This window comes from Elephas maximus, chromosome 16 (assembly GCF_024166365.1).
Source record: "Elephas maximus indicus isolate mEleMax1 chromosome 16, mEleMax1 primary haplotype, whole genome shotgun sequence".
NCBI classification, from domain to species: Eukaryota; Metazoa; Chordata; class Mammalia; order Proboscidea; family Elephantidae; genus Elephas; species Elephas maximus.
The window spans coordinates 72,498,410-72,521,245 of record NC_064834.1 but is presented as its reverse complement, the minus strand read 5'-3'; the positions used below and the strand labels follow the sequence as shown (position 1 = coordinate 72,521,245).

The window sequence follows — 22,836 nt, the reverse complement described above, 5'->3', positions numbered from 1 at the left end:
ATTCATCAACTTCTCCCTAGGCTAGCTAGACACCCAGTTTCCTTGCCGTGGCTAATGCCCCATCTTTCTCTTAGTCATTCAACCACAGAACCTTCACTTGTGTTTGCCACTGTTTTTAACCTTCCCTCTCACATCCAGTCAGTCACCAGAGCCTGTTGCTACATCCATAACCACTTCTCTCCCACCCATCCTGGCCCTTCCATTTTGACTACAAACACCCTACTCACAATGGTTCCCATGGTCTACAGAGGTATGGGTTTCCAAATTTGTGATTTGTTTTTTAGAGCTCAAGATGTGTTCAATGTAAGAGTGGTGCAATGACTGGGCAGAATTACCACTTTTGCCCTCAGATGACCATGGCCCCCTGGCTTGCCCCCATTGACCAGGTCGTGCAGATATGGAGGGACCTGAGGGAGTCCCTGGAATGGGGTCTCCAACTAAATGAAGAACAAAGTACTTACTGCCGCTTTACTTAGCAGACACTGAGCCACAAGGGACTATCGTGGAAGGGCTGAGCAGTAGGCGTAATCGATACACAGACCATGTTTGCTCCAAGAGTTCCTTCCCTCTCCTGTGTGTCTGCCACCTGGCCGTGCTGAGAAGCCAGTGTTTTGGGTGGCAGAATTCTCCCTCTCCCTGTCACTTTTCTATTTGGAAACAATGGCTACTGTTGTATGGGAACTTCTTCCCCAACAGGAAAGGAGCAGTTAGAGAAGTGACCAGCTGTTTCTCTTGGACCAGGATGGAGAGAGGCTCCCAACTAGCTGCGAGCTTCTCAACTTTAACACGCCTACAGATCACCTGGGCCATCTGTAGGGCATCTGGTTAAAATGGAGATTCTGACTCAGGGTCTAGGGTGGGGCCTGGGCTTCTGCATTTCTAACAAACGTCCAGGTGGAGCTGATCCTGCTATCTGTGGACCACTCCTTAAACAGCAAGGAATTGGTTGCTGCTTTGGAGTCCCTGGGCGGTGCAAACGTTATGGCGCTGAGCTGCTAACTGAAAAGTTGGCAGTTCAGGTTCACCCAGAGGCAGATTGTTAGAAAGGCCTGGCAATCTAAGAAACCAACCATTGAAAACCCTGTGGAGCACAGTTCTACTCTGACACACATGGGGTCGCCAAGTTGGAATCAATTCCACAGCAACTGGCAGGTCACCTCTTGATCCTCCACCCCCTTCCACCCGGAATGCCATATGCATTCCGGCTCCTCCAGTCTTTCTGCTTCTACTCCTAAAGCCAGCAGAGATACAGGACCATGGGATCTTGCTCCCTCCCTCCTCACCCCACTGCACTCCTGTACAGAATGAAGCTGTTGGGTGCGGCTGCAAACGCTGCCTGAAGGCACCCCAAACTAGAAATCTGCAGGAAAGAAATCCCAAAATTAAAAATAAATAAATAAATCCTTCAGTGACTTCCAAATCAACCTCTGGCTTCCTCTATCTTTTGGTTTCACTCTTACACGGCCCTCCTAAAGCTGATGTTTCCCAGAAGCCACCAAAGAAAAAGAGAAGCGCTCCCCGTAGACACCAGGCCTCACCAGTCATAGCTGGTGGCAGGTGTGCACCTCCATCCTGCAGCCCTGACGGCATCGCCACAGTGGGAGGCCCTTTCATGCCATGGACCACGCACCACGCTGCCTTGTGTATTATTTATGTGTGTGTATTTTTATGTGCGTGGAAATACACACTATCGTGAAAGACCTGGCCAATCCCGAAAACAGGAGATCTCTCAATACATTTTTTAAAACCTCTAGACTGGAAAAGAGCAAACTTGTCATAGAAAAATCAGCCCCAGTTATCCAGACACTGGAGATGTGCTCTCAAAGGAAAGTTGCTAGGAATGGCACCAGCCCCAAACCCAAATGTTTCCTCTTTCTCCATTTTTTCAGAAGGAAAATGTTAGGGGATGGAGGGCGGAATTTTGTGAATGAATAAACATGCCATCTTAAAGATCTATATTTAGACACATTTCAGAAGTAGCGCTTCCAGAGAGAGAAGCCTCCGGTGGGCACATATGGACCAACTCAACCATGAAAACATTTCATAATAAGCTTCCATCACAATGAGGCCAATCAGCCCACAGTTTTATTGAAATACCACTATTCTCAAAGGGCAGAGACCTTAGGGGGCGTCATCCCAAAAGGCAGCATCGACTTAACAGAACTCCAGAATCAGTCCTCAGCTAGCTAGTCATTCATGAACTCATCTGGGAAAGGGCGGGACACTGGGAGAGATGAGTTTCCAATGGCTGAGGAGCCTATTTTCCCAAACACGCGGTCACATTATCCTTTCCGTGGCCCTTGGGCTCTGTGGCAGGTCAGAGCTGTGACAATGAGCTAGAGAGAGAGCAGTCACCTCTGCCTAGCCCTGAGTAACAGATTTCCAGTTTAGAAACTTTTAAAAAATGGGTTGGAAATGTTCTTCTTCTCTGCTTAGGCTCAAGGGATTCACGATACTACGTGTGTTCATGCACCAAACAATACCACGCATGAATGAAAGACAGGACAGGCAGAGCACCAGGTTCATGGCAGCACCACGTGCCTCCATTGTAAGATGATGCTTTCGCAAGCTACAGGGATGATGACAAATGATCGGTGCACACCTGCTCCTAAGGAGGGTTTGCTGTTAAAGAGCCTGATCCTGAGGAAGCACCCGATTCAGCCTGGCATGACATCACCGCCCTGAGCAGCCTCCTCACCGAAGCCCAAGAGGGACCAGCGAGAAGCCCCCCACTACAACACACAGACCCATCTCAGAAACACAGGCTTCACTGGAAAAGGAGAGCAGGCGGCTGGGACGTGGGGCCCACCCTGGATACAAGCCTGCCTTGCAGAAATATGACCCGGCCGCCAGACCAATTCAATAAGCCCCATTCTCCCAACATGCCTGGGTATGTAATGGAGACGACTGTAACAGGAATGGCAATTTTCATAAACACCCATCCAGGGTAAAGGCCACTTGGAGTACATTAGCTCCGTGGCTTGGAGAAAAGGTTGGATTCCTGGATCGATGCACGGCCTGAGTCCTGCCTCCACCAATGGCAAAACTGTACAGCCGGCTCTGCTACTGAGAGCACACGGCCTTGTCCTCCACCGCTTGCCCATCAGTGGGTAAGGACGGGCATGCTTGGGCTAACCAGCTGAACGTCCACCAGAGACGCTCTGAGCAATCTGCCCAGCCGTGTGAGCAGCTGCCCAGAAACCCGGGCACCGAGCTGCCCCACTCAGGGTTCTTCCCAGGAGAAGGGTCACGATGCCCGGCTGTTCTCAGGCAAGAAATACCACTGTGCCAGGGATGCAGAGGGAAGATGCTGATGGCATGAGAAGCCCCCAACCACACACCCTGCTGCTGATCAGCCAAACCCGGATGCCAGGGGGTCAGTTCTCTGCCCTGGGCAGCATCCTGGGGCCGCCAGATGCTCATTCCAGAGGGACACGAGATGCTAGAAAGAGCAGCCACCAGGTAAAGACATGCAAAGCTGTAGAGACACCCAGGCCAGCCCCGGTTCCACGGGAAGCGACACTAACAAAGCGGTGCAGCCTCTCCTCCCCGGGGGCTCCGGACGGAGCACTTACATTGCCTCGGAAGCCTCCAGGTTCAGGTCGCTGGCTGGGAGTGGCTGCAGGGACTGCGAGCCTCCCATCCTCGCTGCGCCCTGGCGTGCAGGCTAGCTGCGAGCAGGGCCAGCGTTCTGGCGCGATTCCTCCAGCCGGGAGCCCGGGGCGGGCCGGCCGGCGGCCGGGGCTGCTGCACTGCAGATGGCAGCAGCCGCTGGCATCCGTGGTGGCGGCGGCGGGGAGCTGCAGCTCGCGGCCGGGGCCAGAGCCCGGGGAGCGCGCGCCTAGAGAGTGCGTGCGGGTGGCCGGGCGCGCGGAGGTGTGCGTGCGAGTGTGGCCTGCGCCGCGGCTCGGCCGAGCGCGCGAGGGGTCGCGCGAGCGCGGTGTGGTCCGAAAGAACCTTCCTCTCCTCTTAACCCTCCGGCGGCCCGGCTCCTGTGTGACACGATGATGTCATCACCGCCGACCGGCCCCGCCGCCTGCCTCTCCACAAAGCTCCATCACTGGCTCCGGAAACGGGGCCGGGGTGGGCGAAGACCCTCCCTCTGCACGCACGTCAACCCCCAGCCCCCTCCTGCCTGCCGGGATCGCCCGCATTGTGTAACTTTAAAATGCAAATACACTGTGAGCTGGAGAGCCTGGGCCCCAGCGGGGTGGGTGCTCAGTGGTTGTGGTTGACCGCAGAGAGGGCACTAGTCCCATGCGGGCTGGCTCATCCTTCCAGGAAGACGGAAATGGGCTCTCCTGCCCCAGGTCCAGGGGGATGGCTGGACGAGCAGGTAAACAGGCCGCGGAGCGCTGGGAGGGATGGAATATGGGTGCTGCCGCTAACGCCTTCCTCCGGCCAGATGCCGTGGAGCCCGCTGAGGCCTGGCTCCCCCTCACCTCCAGCCAGGCCCAGCCTCCCAGGACACCTTTGCTCTGCATAGTCAGCCAGGACTTGAGGCAAGCTGGGGAGAAGGAAGCTCAGGCCCAGGCTGGGTCTGCAACATGTCTTTGGCCACCAGCTGAGTTCTCCACAAGGAGAAGCCCCTATGCAAGCCCTCACCCTAGACAAACAGAGGCCAGGCCAGCTTGAGAGGCCTGATCAGTCCCCTACAGAGTGTACAGGAGAAAGCTGAATAGCACTGACCGCCATCAAGGAATGTCTGTGACACGTCATCACAGTGCCCCCAGTGTGCATCCCCACTCTCCTGCTGCAACAGCCATGCCAGCTGTCAGGGGAAATGCAGCCAGGTCCCCACGAGCTGGCTTCTGGTTGGCTCAGAAACCTCAAGGCTTTGGCTCCTGGGCCTTCTCACGGAGGGCAACTAGAGGTGGATTTACAGGTCAGTCCCTGGGTGGTGCAAACAGTTAAGTGCTCGGCTACTAACCAAAAGGTTGGCAGTTTGAGTCCACCCAGAGGTGCCTGGAAAGAAAGGCCTAGCAATCTACTAATGAAAAATCCGGCATTGAAAACCCTGTGGAGCATCATTCCACCCTGACACATGACACACACAGGGTCACCATGAGCCGGAAGTGACTCCAGAGCAGCTAGTCAACAGGCTCAGGAGGTGTCCGGGCACACCTTCAGTGGAGCAGAACACCAGGCAATGGATTCACAGCAAACTAAAATGGAACCTCTGATGACAGGCTGAAGACTCTGCTACATTTCCCCCAGCATGTTTCTAGCTATAAACAAACAAACAAAAACAACCAAACCCGTTGCCATAGAGTCGATTCCGACTCACGGTGATCCTATAGACAGAGTAGAACTGCTCCATAGCGTTTCCAAGGAGCGGCTGGGGGATCCAAACTGTCGACCTCTTGGTTAGCAGCCTGAGCTCTTAACCACTGTGCCACCAGGGCCCTCTCTACCTATAATAAGCCTAAAATGTTTTTAAATTGTGGCCAAAAGAAAAAAAATATATATTGCTCAAAACATTTTTAAATTTCCTACAGTACACTGAATGTTTTCTAAAAATGTGGCCAAAGACATTTGGATGGGCATTTTGGGGGTTGCCTGTCTCCAGATGTCAGGTAGTTCTAGAGCTTAATGGTGAGCTGACTTTCATCTGCATGTATTTCATATCGGTGTCAAACAAAAAGCCAGAAAATCAAAATTGTTTCCCAGGACACAACAACATGAAATTTCCAGGAAACGTTGAGAAGATTACTTTTGCACTGCTATGAAAATAGCTAATGATCATGTCAATCCTGGGGGGAAGGTAATTGTCGGGGATGGGGCGATGAGGCTTGTTCTGGAAAGCACCATGTGGAGAAGCTGTCACTCACTGTCAGCTCTGGGTGTCATTTTGTGGCAAGAACCTATAACCTATTCAACCCGTCGCCATTCACCATACCCCAAACATTTATTTGACAGAAACGAGACCTCTCAGACCCCAAAAGAGGTGGGGGGTCCAAAGAACTTTGCCACATGGAGCTGAAAAATTTGTGAGCACTAACATGCTCGGCTGCTAACCAAAAGGTTAGCAGTTCAAATCCACCCAGGGTTCTGCAGGAAGAAGACCTGGCGATCTGCTTCAATAAAGATTACAGCCTAGAAGACCTGACTGGGTAACCCTACTCTATCACTTGGGTTGCTACAAGTTCGAATGGGCTCTGTGGCATCTAACAACAACAACACAACAACCTAGCTTGTTACATTTTTTTCAGGAAAGTGATCCCTTCCTTGGGCATCTAGAGCATGGCCGTTGGCCAAACTTGGCACTAGGAAAAGACATGGGAGAAAAAAATGAGTAATCACAATTAAAACTCAATCTGTTAACTTTTTTTTTTGGTACAACACACAAAAGCACGAAGCATCCAAAGTGTCTTTACCTTTAGTAGGTAGAAGTTTTGCTTCACGATCAAGCAAGAGCTGTGAAAAGAGGCTGGAGTTCAAATCCTGACTTTTCCCTTGTTAGTTGTGTGGCCTTAAGCCAACTGCATAACCACACTAGCCCCCGCCCCCTCAGCTGGCTTCTATTTTGCAAGAGTGTTGAGAGGATTAACTTAAGTAAGAGACCTCAAATGATGCTACTTTGCTTTCTTTCTTTTATAATATAAACAACTTTGTCCCCTAAGTATAGGGGAAATGAGAAGGCCTTCAAGTAAGTGCTTTTACTTAGAAACCCAGCAACCAAAAAGACACGACACAGTGACACTTCACTTCATGGGATGGCACCATCTCACCGCTGTAAAAACCACAGCCAAGAACTAGGGGACAAAAATAATTTGGGGGCCACTGAAGTCAAGGCAACTAAAATCCACGCATTGTGTAACGTGCTTACGGAAGACCTCCTCAGACTCCTAATTAAGGCCTCCCGACATGTACTTTAAACAAACAATTTAAAACAAACTTGGTTATCTAGTAATTCAGGCTATAGAAATTTCCTTTCCAAGAGAGGAAAATGATTAGAGGAAAAGGGCCTGCTTAGAGTAAATACAGTCCCTGGGTGGCGCGAATGTTTAAATGCTCCACCACCAGCCAAAAGGTTGGCGGTTCAACCCCCCTGAGGCAGCACAGAAGACAGGCCTGGCAGTCTGCTTCCAAAAGGTCACAGCCTTGAAAACCCTATGGAGCAGTTCTACTCTGCACACTTGGAATCAACTCAACGGCAGCTAACAACAACTATGAGGCAAATACTTTGACAGTTCCAAGAAAACAGCTAATAAAAAGGGGAAAAAAACAGAAAAACTATTAAAATCAGACCAAGGAGTCTCAAAACAAGAGCAGTCTGGGGCCCTTTAACACAGCATATGGGTTCCATGTTGTTACTGTTGTTAGGTGCCACGGCGTTGACTCCAATTCACAGCAACTCCATTTGTTACAGAGTAGAACTGCCCCAAAGGGATTCTGTGGCTGTAATCATTACAGAAGCAGATCACCAGGTCTTTCTCCCTCTAGGTGGGTTTGAACTCCAACCTTTCAGTTGGCAGCCGAGCACTTAATCAATGTACCACCATCCATCTGTCCATCTGCCCCATTGCCATCCAGTTGATTCCGACTCATAGCGACCCTGTAGGGCAGGGTAGAACTGCCCCATAGAGTTTCCAAGGAGCACCTGGTGGAGTCGAACTGCTGACCTTTTGGTTAGCAGCCGTAGCACTTAACCACTAGACCACCAGCGTTTCCTGCACCACCACAGACCCTGAAACCCACAGCCTCCTCCAGGGATATGATGAACCACAATGATTGCTGTTAACACAGATACCTGCCCCACCGTCCCACCTGCCCCACTCCTGCCCATTTCACTGCCTCCCTTTACTCCCCCCCCCCCCACTCACCCACCCCAAATCATTCAGTAAAGGTTAAATTTTAACAGTATACTGTGCTTAAGAAAGCATGGATATAGACAAGGGTGCTAAGTCCATTTGATGGGGAAAGAAGAATCCCTTGAATAAATGGTGCTGGTCCACAGGCAGAAAAATGAAACAGGATCCATGCCTCACACCATACACAAAAACGAATTCAAAATGGATTAAGGACCTAAATGTGCAAACTAAAACCATAAAATTCTTAGAAGAACCAACAGAGGCAAAGCTGTCAGGCCTAGCTTTCCACAAAGGATTAGTTAATATAATAACAAAAGCACAAAGAGCAAAAGAAAAAAATAATAATAAATGGGATCTCATAAAAATTAAAAGCATCTGCTCATCAAAAGATTTTACCAAAAAAGTGAAAAGACAAGCTACTGACTGGGAGAATATCTTCAGAAACCATATATCCGACAAGAATCTAATAACCAAAATATATATAAAATTCTGACAACTTAACAATAGAAGGACAACCCAATGATAAAATGGGCAAAGGACTTGAATAGACATTTCACCAAAGAGGACATTCAAATGGTCACCAAACACATGAAAAGATGCTCAGGGTCATTAGCCATCAGAGAGATGCAAATCAAAAGCCACGATGAGACACAATTTCGCTCCCAATAGGATAGGGTCATGGTCGCTATGGGTCGGAATCGACTCAATGGCGCTGGGTTTGGTTTGGTTTTGGTTTAGGAGTGCTAAGATAAAAAGAAAAATAACAAACGTTGGCGAGATGTGGGGAAGTCGGAACCCTTAGCCACTGCTGGTGGGAATGCAAAATGGTACAGCCATTGTGGAAAACAGTGTGGTGCTTCCTCAAAAAACTAAAAATAGACCTACCATATAACCCAGCAATTCCACTCCTAGGTAAATACCCAAAGACTTGAAAGCAGAGGCTCACAGACTTACACCAGTGTTCACTGTAGCACTATTCACAACAGCCAAATGGTAGAAGCAACCTTAGTGCCCATTAGCAGATGAATGGATAAGCAAAATGTGGCACATATATACAATGGAATACTACTCAGGCAGTAGGAGAAAGGAAGTCTTGATACGTGCTACAGTATGCATGGAGCTTGAAGACATTATGCTGAGCAAAATAAGCCAATCACAAAAGGACAAATATTGTATGACCTCATTTATATAAAGAGAAGAAAAGGCAAATGTATAGAAACCAAAGTTTATTAGTGGTTACCAGGGGTGAAAGGGAGGGGGAAAGGAGGGGTAATGGTGATGGAAAAATCACATTAAGGGTGGGGCTGCACAGCTGATTATTGTAATTGTTGTCAGTAAGTTGTACACCTGTAAAAAATTGAATTAACCAAAGTTCTGTGATAGATATATTTACAACAGTGACAAAAAGAGTAGCTGCTGATGCTACAACCAAACACCTCATGGGATTTGGTTCCTTGGTTTGGAGGTTTCGGGTCATGGTTTCATGGGACATCCCAGTTAATTGGCCTAATAATGTATACATTGTTTCTGTTCTACTTCCTAGTTTGCTGTGTAATGCCTGGGGTCTTAAAAGCTTGCAAGCCGCCACCCAAGACATAACAATTGGTCTCTATTCACCCGAAGCAACAGAGGAAGGAGGAGAGTCAGGAAAAAGAGAGGGATATAGCATGTGTGGCTAATTGCATCCATGAACAACTGCCTCCTTTACCATGAGACCAGAAGAACTGGATGGTGCCTGGCTACCATTACTGGACATTTGGATCAAAGATTCTGATCAAAAGAATCCTGATCAAAAGGAGGAAGACGCAAATAGAATTTAAAATTCTCACGTACTTTAGACTTTCTAAAGCCATGAACCCATGGTGAAGCCCCAGAACTATTGCCCTGAGATACTCTTTAAACTTAAACCAAAAATATCCCCTGAAGTCTTCTTAAAACCAAACAATAGTTTAGCTTAAAAATGTCTGCCTTTAGCATTACGTTCTTTCAAGAACTATATGTTGTTGTCGATAGGTGCCATCGAGTCAGTTCCTACTCACTGTGACCCTATGTACAACAGGACAAAACAGTGCCCAGTCCTGTGCCATCCTCACAATTGCAGCTATGCTTGAGCCCACCGTTGATAACATGTCCAAATTACATGAGACAAAGTCTTGCCATCATCACTTCTAAGAAGCATTCTGGCTGTATTTCTTCCAAGACATATGTTTGTTCTTCTGGCAGTCCATGGTATGTTCAATAATCTTCGCCAACACTGTAATTCAAAGGCATCAGTTCTTCCTCGGTTTTCCTTATTCATTGTCCAGCTTTCCCATGCATGTGAGACGATTGAAAATACCATGGCTTGGGTCAGGCACACGTTAGTTCTCAAAGCGACGTCTTTGCTTTGTAACACTTTAAAGAAGTCTTTTACAGCAGATTTGCCCAATGCAGTACATCGTTTGATTTCTAGACTGTTGCTTACCTGGGCGTTGATTGTGGTTTTAAGTAAAAGGAAATGCATGACAACTTCAACATTTTCTCCCTTTATCATGATGCTGCTTATTGGTCCAGTTGTGAATATTTTTGTTTTATGTTGAGGTGTAATCCGTACTGGAAGCTATAGCCTTTGATCTTCATCAGTCAGTGCTTCAAGTACTCCTCTTCACTTCCAGCAAGCAAAGTTGTGTCATCTGCATATCGCATGTTGTTAATGAGTCCTCCAATCCTGATGCCCCATTCTTCTTCATATAGTCCAGCATCTCAGATTATTTGCTCAGCATACAGATTGAATAAATATGGCAAAAAGATACAACCCTGATGCATACCTTTCCTGATTTTAAACTATGTGGTACCCCGATGTTCTGTATCAAAGACTGCCTCTTGGTCTATGTACAGGTTCCTCATGAGCACAATTAAGTGTTTCAGAATTCCCATTCATCGTAAGGTTATCCATAATTTGTTATGATCCACACAGTTGAATGCCTTTGAATAGACAATAAAACACAAGTAAGCATCTTTCTAATATTCTCTGCTTTCAGCCAGGATCCATCTGACATCAGCAATGATATCCCTGGTTCCACATCCTCTTCTGAATCCGGCTTGAATTTCTGACACTTCCCTGTTGATGTACTGCTGCAACCATTTTTTAATTATTGTCAGCAAAATTTTACTTGCATGTGACATTAATTATATTGTTAGGTAATTTCTACATTCTGTTGGATCACTTTTCTTTGGAATGGGCACAAATATGGATCTCTTCCAGTTGGTTGGCCAGGCAGCTGTCTTCCAAATTTCTTGGCATGGATGAATGCTTCCAGTGCTGCATCCGTTTGTTGAAACATCTCAATTCCTGGGGCTTTGTTTTCGCCAATGCCTTCAGTGCAACTTGGACTTCTTCCTTCAATACCATTGGTTCTTGATCATATACTACCTTCTGAAATGGTTGAATGTCAACCAGTTCTTTTTGGTACCATGACTGTGTATTCCTCCCATCTTCTTTTGATGTTTCCTGCGTTGTTCAATATTTTCCCCATAGAATCCTTCAATATTGCAACTCAGGGCTTGAATCTTCTCTTCAGTTCTTTCAGCCTTAGGAATGCTGAACATGTCCTACCCTTTTGGTTTTCTAACTTCAGGTCTTTGCACATGTCATTATAATACTTACTTTTTCTCCTTGAGCCACCCTTTGAAATCTTCTGTTCAGCTGTTTTACTTCATCATTTCTTCCATTTGCTTTAACTACTCTACATTCAAGAGCAAGTTTCCGAGTCTCTTCTGACATCCATTTTGGTCTTTTCTTTCTTTCCTGTCTTTTTAATGACCTTTTGCTTTCTTCATGTATGACGTCCTTGATGTCATCTCACAACTCATCTGGTCTTTGGTCACTGGTGTGCAATGCGTCAAATCTATTCTTCAGATGGTCTCTAAATTCAGGTGGGATATACTCAAGGTTGTATTTTGGCCCTCATGGATGTGTTTTAATTTTTTTCAGCTTCAACTTGAACTTGCATATGAGCATTTGATGGTCTGTTCCACAGTCAGCCCTTGACCTTGTTCTGACTGATGATGTCGAGCTTCTCCATTGTCTGTTTCCACAGATGTAGTCGATTTCATTCCCATGTATTCCATCTGATGAGGTCCACAGGTATAGTTGCCATTTATGTTGTTGAAAAAAGGTATTTGCAGTGATGAAGTCGTTGGTCTTGAAAAAGTCTATCATGCAATCTCCAGTGTCATTTCTGTCACCAAGGCTGTATTTTCCAACTACTGATCCTTCTTCGTTTCCAACTTTGACATTCCAATAACCAATAATTATCAATGCATCTTGACTGCATGTTTGATCAATTTCAGGCTGTAGAAGTTAGTAAAAATCTTTAATTTCTTCATCTTTGGACTTAGTGGTTGGTGTGTAAATTTGAATAATAGTCATATTAACTGGTACTTTAGGACAGATCTTGAAATGTTCTTTTTGACGATGAATGCAATGCCATTCCCCTTCATTTTGTCATTCCTGGCATAGTAGACCATATGCTTGTCTGATTCAGAATGGAATGGCCAATGCCAGTCCATTTCAGTTCACTTTTGCCTAGGATATCGATCTTTATATGTTCCATTTCATTAGTTTTCCTAGATTCATACTTTGTACATTTCACATTCCTGTTATTAATGGATGCTTGCTGCTGTTTCTCCTCATTTTGAGTTGTGCCACATCAGCAAATGAAGGCCACAAAAGCTTGACTCAATCCACGTCATTATGGTCAACTCTACTTTGAAGAGGCAGGTCTTCTCCATTCATATTTTGAGTGCCTTCCAACCTGAGGGGCTCTTCTTCTGGTACTATATCAGACAATGCTATTCATAAACTTTTCACTGGCTACTCTTTTAGAACTAGACGTCCAGTTCCTTCTTCCTAGTCTTTCTTAGTCTGGAAGCTCTGCTGAAACCTGTCCCCCATGTGTGATCCTGATGGTATTTGAAATACTGGTGGCATAGCTTCTAGCATCACAGCAACATGCAAGCCACCAAAGTTCCACAAACTGACAGACGAGTGGTGAGAGAACTATCTATATGGGGTCAAAGTGACAATAGCAACTTCAAAGATTAGGTAGGAATCTAAGGTAACAGTGAGTTTATGTTAATGAAGGAGGAAGAACTCAGAAAAGGAGGGTGAGAATGGTTGTACAACTCAAAGAATGTAATCAATGTCACTAAAGTATACATGTAGAAACTTGAATTCTTGTATGTTCTCAACAACAAAATAAAATTTAGAAAAAAAAAAGCATGAGTATATATTTGAAAAATTTTCATCTAAAATTATTAAATGCCAGCAGTTAGCACTGTAATCACTCATTCCCTCATTTATTCAAACATCCTTTCAACACCTCTTGGGCCAGGCCCTTGGCTAGAGCTGAGGGTAGAAACATGGTCCCAGCCCCCAAGGAGCCCAGCTAACACCAGCTACCTGAAAAGTCAGCTAAGGCAGCCCTTTCCCCTTTGCGTATCCCCAACCTTCTGGAAGGAGCTGGTTTCACAAGCCCCTGCTGTTCCTCCCTTCCTCACGGCCTTCTCACTCCCACCCATACTGGGGACTCCACCGTGGTCACCCCGTGAGGGGCAGAGGCCACTGCACTCAGAGCCCTTCCTCTCTAGAGTGAATCCTCATCACTCTCAGGTCCTGAACTCAGACAGCCCATCTGCTGGCCTTTAGGCCCACAGGGAATTCTGGGGACTATGATGGTTCAGTGGTATTCTCGCCTTCCTGCGAGAGACCTGCTTTGATTCCTGGCCAATGTACCTCATGCTGAACAGCTTTCAGCGGAGCTTCTAGACTAAGACAGACTATCTACCACTGAAAATCAGCGAATGAAAACCCTGTGGATCACAATGGTCCTATCCACAACCCATCATGGGGATGGTGCAGGACCAGGCAGTGTCTCGTTCTGTTGTGCGAGGGGTCACCACAAGTCGGGGGCTGACTTGATGGCAGCTAACAACATAAATTCTAGGATTCTGAAGGTAGGCCAAGACTCCACTGGAAAGCTTCCTTACTCATGTCCCCAGGATACCCTAGATCTGGGTAAGGAATGCAGCTATCATTTCTAAAAGAATTAGCAATTCAGCATATAATAATTTATCTACTACGTGTCTAGCCTATAACCGCAGAATAAGATGACCCTATTCTGTTTTTTTTTTTTTTTTATTCTCAAGTTAAGGAAGCCCTGATGACACAGTGGTTAAAGCGCTTGGCTGCTAACCAAAAGGTTGGTGGTTCAAACCCACCAGCCACTCCACAGGAGAAAGATGTGGGAGTCTGCTTCTGTAAAGATTTACAGCCTCAGAAACCCTATGGGGCAGTTCTTCTCCGTCCTGTGGGGTTGCTATGAGTCAGAATCGACTCCACAGCAGTGGCTTTGGTTTAGTTTTTTGGTTTGTTCTCAAATTACTTAACAGACATGCACCAGAAGGATCACCAATCCTGACCAGTCCCTGTACGCAACTGAGTGATAAACTCTGTCATGCAGACTCTGAAGTCCTGCAGAGGCCCAAGGGACTGAGCCACAGTCAAGAAGGCAGGTAATATGAAGCACCTCTGAGACCCAGAGCAAAACAAACTCAGGCAGTTCCGTTTGACTCCAGCCTCAGAAAAGTCTCCAGTTGCTAAAGCAGCCACTCTCTCCAAACACAACCAACAGACCCCTGAACTGCTAACTGGCCCAGAAAGTAGGTCAGACCGCAGAAAGCTGTATTTGGAGAGTGCTGAGAAAGTAAATACAGATGGACAATGGGACCTGGGCAGAGGCCTGCTTCCTCCAGTCACTGACCTGCACCACCACCCAACGCGCCACTGTGGGTAGGCAGAGAAAACCACGTGGGCCTTCTCTTTAGGGAGCCAGACTGAGGCAGGCCCCAGGGCTCTGCCTGTTATCGCTGCCCACATGCAATGTATTTCCCCAGCAGAGGCCCCATCTCCAGCCCAAGTCAGCACGATTCTATGGCAAGCTCCTTCTGAAGATCCAAGGAACTGTCCAGGCATGCCCACTGCCCTTGCTAAAATCCTAAGCGCCAGGAAGCGGTCTGTTTCAGGCATCTCTGTGGCCCAAGGTGGCACCCATAGGTCAGTATGAAGCATGCTGTGCGACCCAAGAGCAGCAGGCTTCGGTCAAGGATGGCATGCTGCTACCATTCTCTCCGCCCCAGGCCTTGTAGACCTGGGATGCTCTTCCCTGGGCTTTTGGAGACACGGCACATATGTTGCTCTACCTCATTCCAGAAAAGCTCCAGAAGTCATCCACTGCCTTCAGGACAAAGTACCACTTCTACATCCTGGCCTTGAGCCTGTCCCTCGCCCCGTCCTACATGCCAGCAGGCCCAGGCTCCTTGCTGGCACCCCAGTGCCGAGAAGGCACTGCGTTTTCCCTCCCCAGCTTCTCCCCACACTCAACTCCTCCTGTGCACCCAGCTCCCAAGCACATCCAGGCCACAGAGTTCTTGCCATTCTCTCAACTGCCAGTGGATTGAATGTCTCGGCACCTTCTCACTTCCTTGGGGTCTCACTTTATCTGCGTGTCTATACCTGGAGTCTCCTTTCTCCAGCCTTCCCATGTGCCCTATGAACGGCCAGAGCCCCACAAACACATAATGACTGGCTAAGCTGCATGAAGCCCCCCGAGGACATGGGAAAGGTACTGGCAAGTCTTCAGTCTTCTGGTGAAGAGAGAAAAGATAGGTGGTCGGGCTCCTTCTTTTCCAAGAGCACAGGCATGGTTACTTTCCTACGCGCTGTGTTAAATCTCACACGCTCGCCCTTGGGAGTCTGGGTGGTTTCCTTGGGCTGAACCACAAGCTCAGATAAAGCCCCATCTTTTCCAGAAGTTTCCCTTGGTCTCTTCTGGAGAAGGGCTGCCCACATCCAGAAATCTGATGTAATGTGTGTTTTCCTCACCACCGTCACCATATTTATACACAGGACCTCTCGACATCCCCATATATCAGCCCTTATACGTTTACAGAAAAGTGGCTGTGATTGAGCTGGTGAGGGAAAGAATATGCAACCCTGAAATGCCGGCAGAAAAATGTACCCCAGATTCTTTGTCCATTTTAAGCATGATCATGATAATTTATGGCTAAGGAATGGTTATCATTAATGTCTACATTTTGCTACATATACAATTATTTTTTTGTTTTTTTAATTTTATTTTGTTGTTGTTGAGAATATACACAGCAAAGCATACACCAATCCAACTGCTTCTACATGTACGATTCAGTGACATGGTTTACATTCTTCAAGTTGTACAACCATTCTACCCTCCTTTTTTGAGTTCTTTCTCCTCTATCAACATACACTCACTGCACCTATCTGATCTTTTGAGTTGCTCTTGTCACTTTAATCCCATATAGATAGTTCTTAAAAGAGCACATTGCTCAAGGCAGACATTTTTTACTGATTAAGCAAAACCATTGTTTGGTTTTAAGACTTCAGGGGACATTTTTGGTTTAAGGTTTCCAGATTATCTCGGGATAATAGTTTCAGGGTTCATCCAGCCCCCATGGCTCCAGAAAGTCTGGAGTCTATGAATATTTGAAATTCTGTTCTGCATTCTCCCTTTTAACCAAGATTCTCCTATGGCATCTTTGATCAAAATATTCAGTAATGGTATAGCAAGGCACCATCCACTTCTTCTGGTCTCATGGCAAAAACAAAATAATTTTCATAATTTTTTTCAAGATAACATACCTATTAAACCTTTTCCCCACTATTAACCATCAAATTTGGCTTCATTAAGTGGATTCACTTTACATGGCCTTAAGTGGTTATGTTCTTCGTATCACCCAGACCTTCTTCCTGTAACTACTTTTAAAACTAGGTTTAAGATCATAGGCAAAAAACAAAGAGGGTGGCCCAAGGTAAACACTGGCCAATAAAGTCCCAACCTAGCCCAAGGTTCAAGCTCTTACTTGGAAATAAAGTCAGGTTTCATTCAAACCTGGGAAGAGGGAACCGATAGACCCACTGGGGACAGGTAACTGCTTCTGTCTAGGGTCAAGAACACAACCCGTGTTACCCATTTTACTTCTTGGGGAACTACTTCCCAGAAGAACACTAATAAAAAGGTTTGGCTTTTATTGAAAGAGCTTTGATATTGTATGTGGTTTGTATTTGTATTGTATTTGTGTATTTTTGTTGTATCAATCCACTGAGTTTCTCTAGAATTGAAGTGTACTGGTCTCTGAGGCTCCTTTGTACCAGGCATAAAAGGCCTTTTAAGGAAAACATTCGATTGTAAACAGAGATGGGATCTCCCAGAGGCCAAAATCAACAGCAAAGCTGGTTCGGGAAGACGGACTTGAGAAGCAGGTTGAGACCGCAGAACCTGTTGTTTGCAGTGGGAGAGGGCTCCCCCTCACCCTATCGTCCCCCAAGAGGCCGTTCAGGGTGGAAGCCCTTCTAAGGAGAAGATGCCAAGAAGCAAACTCAGAAACTCCAAGCCTCTTGGCCACCCCTCGTATTAAGCAGAGAGAGGGGGTTCTTGCAACTGCCTTCTGCTCCGGGAGGGGCCTGTTCATTTAGGAAGGCCAGTGGTTTGTACACACGGAGCTGCCCTGGGGATGAAGATTTCCCAGGCTGGAGAAGTCGGCACAGAGCCTGATTCGGGGCTGTCCTATTTGTGAGTGGGGTGGAGGAGCCAGGCGCTGCGGCCCCAGAACTGCTGACTCAAGGCTCAGGAAAGGAGAAATCCACAACTCTTGTTCGGAAATAGCATCCACGAGCAGCTATTGATAGCTTAACGTCTGCAAGCAGAGTGTGCGTGTGAGTGTCAGTGTGTATATGTGTGTGTGCGTGCGCAAGCAGGCATGCACACACTACCAAGACCTAAAAATACTTCCCTCTTTTCACAACCACCCCAGAGTCTCTGTCTGTAATTCCCTCTGTAGCCTCCTAACCATCGCTCAGTGTGATTAGCTTAAAACTGTGTCTGCGGATTCGGGGTTATTTTCCTAAATACCCAGACCTTTGGAATTGATTTGTACATGTGAAGAAAATCTTTCCATGACACAGACTGACCCAAGTCCTGCCTGCATCCCCGGGCCCAGGGAAATAAGCGAGCAACCGTTAGACACAGACAGTGCCAGGGGCCCCAACAGCTTTTGGGAGGCTGGGGACGTACTGTAAAAAGTTTGAAACACAATAAATGCATCATTTACCTTGCATTTTTTCGTATCTCTGTGACCTGTTAATCCAGAGAGATATGAAAGGGCCCCTACTTTGTGTGAGTATTACAGAACCTGCCTGCAGTCGCTGGTAGTCACATACCAAACGACACCCCAGCGTGGTAAAAACCAGTTGCCGTTGAGTCAAATCTAACTCACGGTGGCCCCACTTGTGCCAGAGTAGAACTGTGATGCATAAGGTTTTCAATGGCTGGTTTCGCAGAAATAGATCACCAGGCCTTTCTTCCGAGGCACCGCTGGGTGGACTCAAACATCTAACCTTTTGGTTAATAGCCAAGCTTGTTAACTGTTCATACCACCCACAGATTCCTTTTTCCAAGAAGCTGCGTTTGTTTTAGGAGGTTGGCAGCTCTTCTCTGAAACGGCCTTCTCTGATCCCTCCAAACTCAAGTAGATCTCCCCTCCCAACCCTCAGAGAGCTCAGTTTCTCCTTACACAGCACACCCCCTCCTTGTAACCACCTGGGCAAGGTCAGCCTTCCGTATGCCCATGAGTCCCCAATGCTCAGCCCAGCGTCAGGCATGTGGGAGGCCCTCCGTAAATATGGGGACACACGGAAAGACAGATGGATGAACAGACCTGTACTTATAAACACAGAGGCAGAGATCAAAATTGTTGCAACTGAGGCCAGAGCTTTGTTGTTAGGTGCTGTCAGGTCGAGTGTGACAGTAGAACTGCCCCCTAGGGTTTCCTAGGCTGTAATCTTTATGGCAGCAGATTGCCAGGTCTTTCTCCCTTGAAGATGCTGGGTGGGTTCAAACTGCCAACCTTTCCGTTAGCAATTCAGCGATCAACAGTTTGCACCACCGGGGCTCCAAGAGACCCAGTGAAGAAATCCCTGGGACGAGGCCTGGCCCTTCTTCTGAAGCCAGCTGTCCAGCCTCTCTGTCCTCAACACCTCACATGGCAGGCAGGCCTGGGTTTTGCTTTTGTGATTTTTTTATTTTTTAGGGGGAGTCTGGTGGGATGCTCAGAAGTAAGGTTTGAACAATATTTTCTTCCTCAGGCACTTAAGTCAAAAAGACTAATGGATACAGAGGAAGGTTGTTCCCTCAGTTGGCCTTTAAGTGACCTTGAGAAGTTACTTAACCCTCTGTGCCTCCTTTCTCATCTGCACAACAGAAGGAATAACAGGGTCTCCCCTCCAACATCCACCGTACAAGGTTTCCATGAGGAAAAGGAAAGCTCTCAGCCCGGCAGCACCAGGCCAACAGCACGCAGCACACAGGAGTTATAGCTGCTGCTAGGGCTGTTTGTGGAAAAAGCAAGACATCGCTTCAACTGGGGGAGGACTGAGGGGGCCCCGCTTTGCTGGCTCTCTCGGCATCTCCACAGATGCCAAGCCCAGAGGCCCTCGTTCAGGTGAAGGAGCGAGGCTGGCAGGCTTCCCAGAGGAGTCCCTCAAGCTACCTGACCCAAAGGGATCCAACCACAGCTTTGCCCGACTAGCTTTTGACCCTTGGCAAGTGCCTAACCTCGTGGGGCCTCAGTGTTCCCACCCATAAAATGGAGACAATAACAATATCTGCCTGACAGGGCTGTTGTGGGGATTAAAAGAGATGAAGGCCTTCCGCTCAGCGCCTAGCACAGAAAAAGGACTCAGTGAAGGTCAGCTGTCATCATGATCTTGGAGGAAGAAAGCTGTAGCCATTTGGTGAGGCTCCAGGGAGAACCTGACACCCCATCCCAGGCAGAGTCTATAAACAGCTCCTGTCCCTCGCCTCATCACGCTTTGCTCCAGCAGGGTCAGTGGTGCCCACCTTGAGTCCTGCCAGGCTTCACGCAACAATCAGCCTTCTTCTGATCGCAGGGAATGAGGACGAGGTTGCCTGCCCCCCACACCCAACCACGGCTGTCCCCACACATCTCCCTGCCTCTGAGGGTAGGCGGGTACCACGTGCCTCCCTAGGGCCAAGCCCCCTTCTCCTTCAGGAAATGGTCCAGAGGATGCATCATACAATCATGTCATCAATAGCAGGTATCAATCAACATTTTTTTAAAAAAAGAATAGAACAGGCTACAAATAAACCAGAATAGGAATGTTGTCATTTGTTGTTGTGTGCCATTAAGAAGATTCCAACTCATAGAGACCCTATAGTACAGAGTAGAACTGCCCCAGAGTTTTCTAGGCTGTAATCTTTACAGGGTGCCCTAGTGGCCCAGTGGTTAAGAGCTCAGCTGCTAACCAAAAGGTTGGCAGCTCGAATCCACCAGCCCATCCTTGGAAACCCTATGGGGCAGTTCTACTCTGTCCTATAGGATCACTATGAGTTGGAATTGACTCGACAGCGACAGGTTTTTTTTTGTGTTTTTAAAATCTTTACAGAGGAGCCCTGGTGGTACAGTGGTTATGCAGCAGGGCTGCTAACCAAAAGGTCGGTGGTTTGAACCCACCAGCTGCTCTGTGGGAGAAGATGTGGCAGTCGGCTTCCAAAGAGATTACAGCCTTGGAAACCCTATGGGGCAGTTCTACTCTGTCCTATAGGGTCATTATGAGTTGGAATGGACTCGACAGCAACGGGTTTTGGTTGGTTTACAGGAGCAGATCACCAGGTCTTTTCTCCTGAGGAGCCAAACACCTGACCTTTCAGTTAGCCGCCATGCACTTAACCATCATGCCACCAGGGCTCAGGGTTACTAGTGGGAATAGGAACAGCACAGAACAGAAAACTAATGCATCCTGCTTAGTGAGGGACGTTTTGTGCCAGTTGTGTGTGTGTGTGTCTGTCTGTGTGTGTGTTAGTATGTGCACACTGGTAGCAACATAAAATTTCTCACTGTGGGTCTGAGTCAGAGACATTTATACAAAGCTTCTCTGGGCAATGCTCTGTCCTTCACCTTGGGAGACTTTCCCCATTAATATTCTGTTTGCTTGTTTGTTTTAATGTCTCAAGGTAAAAGCTGGGATATTCCGTCCCTCTTCAAGAAATCCCAGCGCTGCTGCCAGCTGGCTCTTTGAGGATGACTTGCCCCACCCTGCATCCCTCTCAGGGCCCCCGGACATCTCTCTGTCTAAATACCAATCTCACTGAGCATCATTGCCTGTGGCTTCCAGTACCACAGGGTCCAGCCTAGGTGTCTCAGGTTAAGATAACGGGGCTGAAAGCCAATGAACAGAAGCATGGCACAGAAAAAGCACCCAAGACGGGTTTGTTGAGGAGATGGATGGATGGGTGGATGGGTCAAAAACTGTGCCAGCAAAGCAGGAACGTCCCAAAGGCACCAGAAAGCGCTAAGTGATTCCACTTAGACTCCAATCGCTTCTCACTTTCTGCTCCTGACAGTGAGACCTGTGACTTCATACCGGACTGCACAGGGATTATGGAAAGGACTCACCAGCAGCAGACAGTGGAGTCCCAAGCAGGGGGTGGCCCTGAACCAGCTGTGCCCTTGTGAGAAACCTTCTCTTTCCTACCCGTCCCTGAATAGTGAATGTTTCTCCTACCTAGTGTTGTAAAAAAAAAATGTTGTAAGGCAGACCTAAATGCATGACAGAAATTAACATTGGGTATTATAGGTTATAAGGAGTTTGGTGGCGCAGTGGTTAAAGTGATCAACTGCTGAGAGGTCAGCAGTTCAAAACCGCCTGCGGCTCTGTGGGAGAATGATGTGGCAGTCCCCTTCTGCAGAGATTTATAGCCTTGAAAACCCTATAGGATCACTATGAGAATTTACTCGACAGCAGTGGGTATACAGTGGGTAACCCCTCCCTGGGCCCTGCCTCTGTTCAGGCTTCTACCTTGGTTTGGGGGTTATCTGTCACCCTCTTTTGGGGCAGTCTGTGACCAAGCCTGCTCCTAGCAACCTCCCTTCCTGACCTCCACCTGGCTCTGCAGACTAGAAGGTACTTGCTTGGCCTAGAAGAAAAGCAGCCTCTTCAGGTGTAAAAACCTACAATTACATAGTGGCAGCGGTATAACATGGGGTCAAGGACTCCTCAGTGGGGATGGAGGGGTGGCTCCTGGCCTCAGCTGCCCAAATTCGGAGAGCAAGGGGCCTTACAAACCCTGGAACCTCCACCCACCCGGGGCTATCCTGGGCATTCTCAGCTGCGCTCTCAGGGACTCGTTGCATGATCATCACACCATCTGCCTCTCACAGGCCCCACTTCAGGGTCGATTCCTTTCCCACGATGCCCTAGGGGCATTGGGACTTCAGCCCAGATGGGGTCAAAACGCTAAAACCCACAGCTCAGCTCCTCCCTGCTGTGCTCCAGCCTGGAGCCCAAAGAAGCCCCGAGGGCTGCTGCTGCCTCCCCATCTTCCTCCCAGCTGGACGACAGAGCAGAGTGGGGCTGGGATCCTCACCCGCCCTCTCCCACGCCTGTGCCCCCAGACTGGAGGGGGCCACCTTCCATGGGGCTCTCTCTGGAAAGTGGAGCACCAGCTACCCCCTGATTGCTGCTTGGCTGTGGTCCAGCAAGGTGGAGCCCCGGACATGCCGCCCACCAATGCCAGGGCTCCCCACAGCTGCCCTGGCTGGTTCACATTCACAGGAAGAGACACGGAGCAGGAGACCCCGCTGGTCTCGCTGACACGGCGAGATGGCGCAGCATATTACTCCCCGGTCTGCCCTGACACGAGTAGATCTGAGGCAGGAGAACGACTGAGGCGTGGCACACATGGGGGGGGGGGGGGCTGCGTCCCATTGGGACCCCCCCCCCCCAGTGTCACTGATGCAGGTCTTGTCGACAGAGACCACAGCCTCAACAACCCAACACCTTTCACCGTAAAACTCAGAGGACCAGCCAGGCCCCACCCAGGTGGCAGGCATGCAGCCGAACTGGCTCCAGGTGTAAGGATGCAGCATT

The 22,836-nt window shown here is 48.1% G+C and overlaps 1 protein-coding gene across 12 annotated transcripts in view; it reads right to left on the bottom strand.

Moving 5' to 3' along the window:
- TACC2 (transforming acidic coiled-coil containing protein 2) overlaps positions 1-22,836 on the bottom strand; it is a 264,177-nt gene that overhangs the window by 85,088 nt on the left and 156,253 nt on the right. Inside the window, exon 1 of one of the 12 annotated variants that reach the window (XM_049855757.1) lies at positions 3,576-7,712. The exons of 10 other annotated variants lie outside the window; for them this stretch is intronic. In XM_049855757.1, coding sequence (XP_049711714.1) covers positions 3,576-3,643 — 68 coding nt within the window. In that variant the 5' untranslated portion in view covers positions 3,644-7,712. Of the gene's footprint in view, positions 1-3,575; positions 7,713-22,836 lie in introns of those variants that run through there. One more of the 12 variants, XM_049855756.1, reaches the window with a different exon arrangement.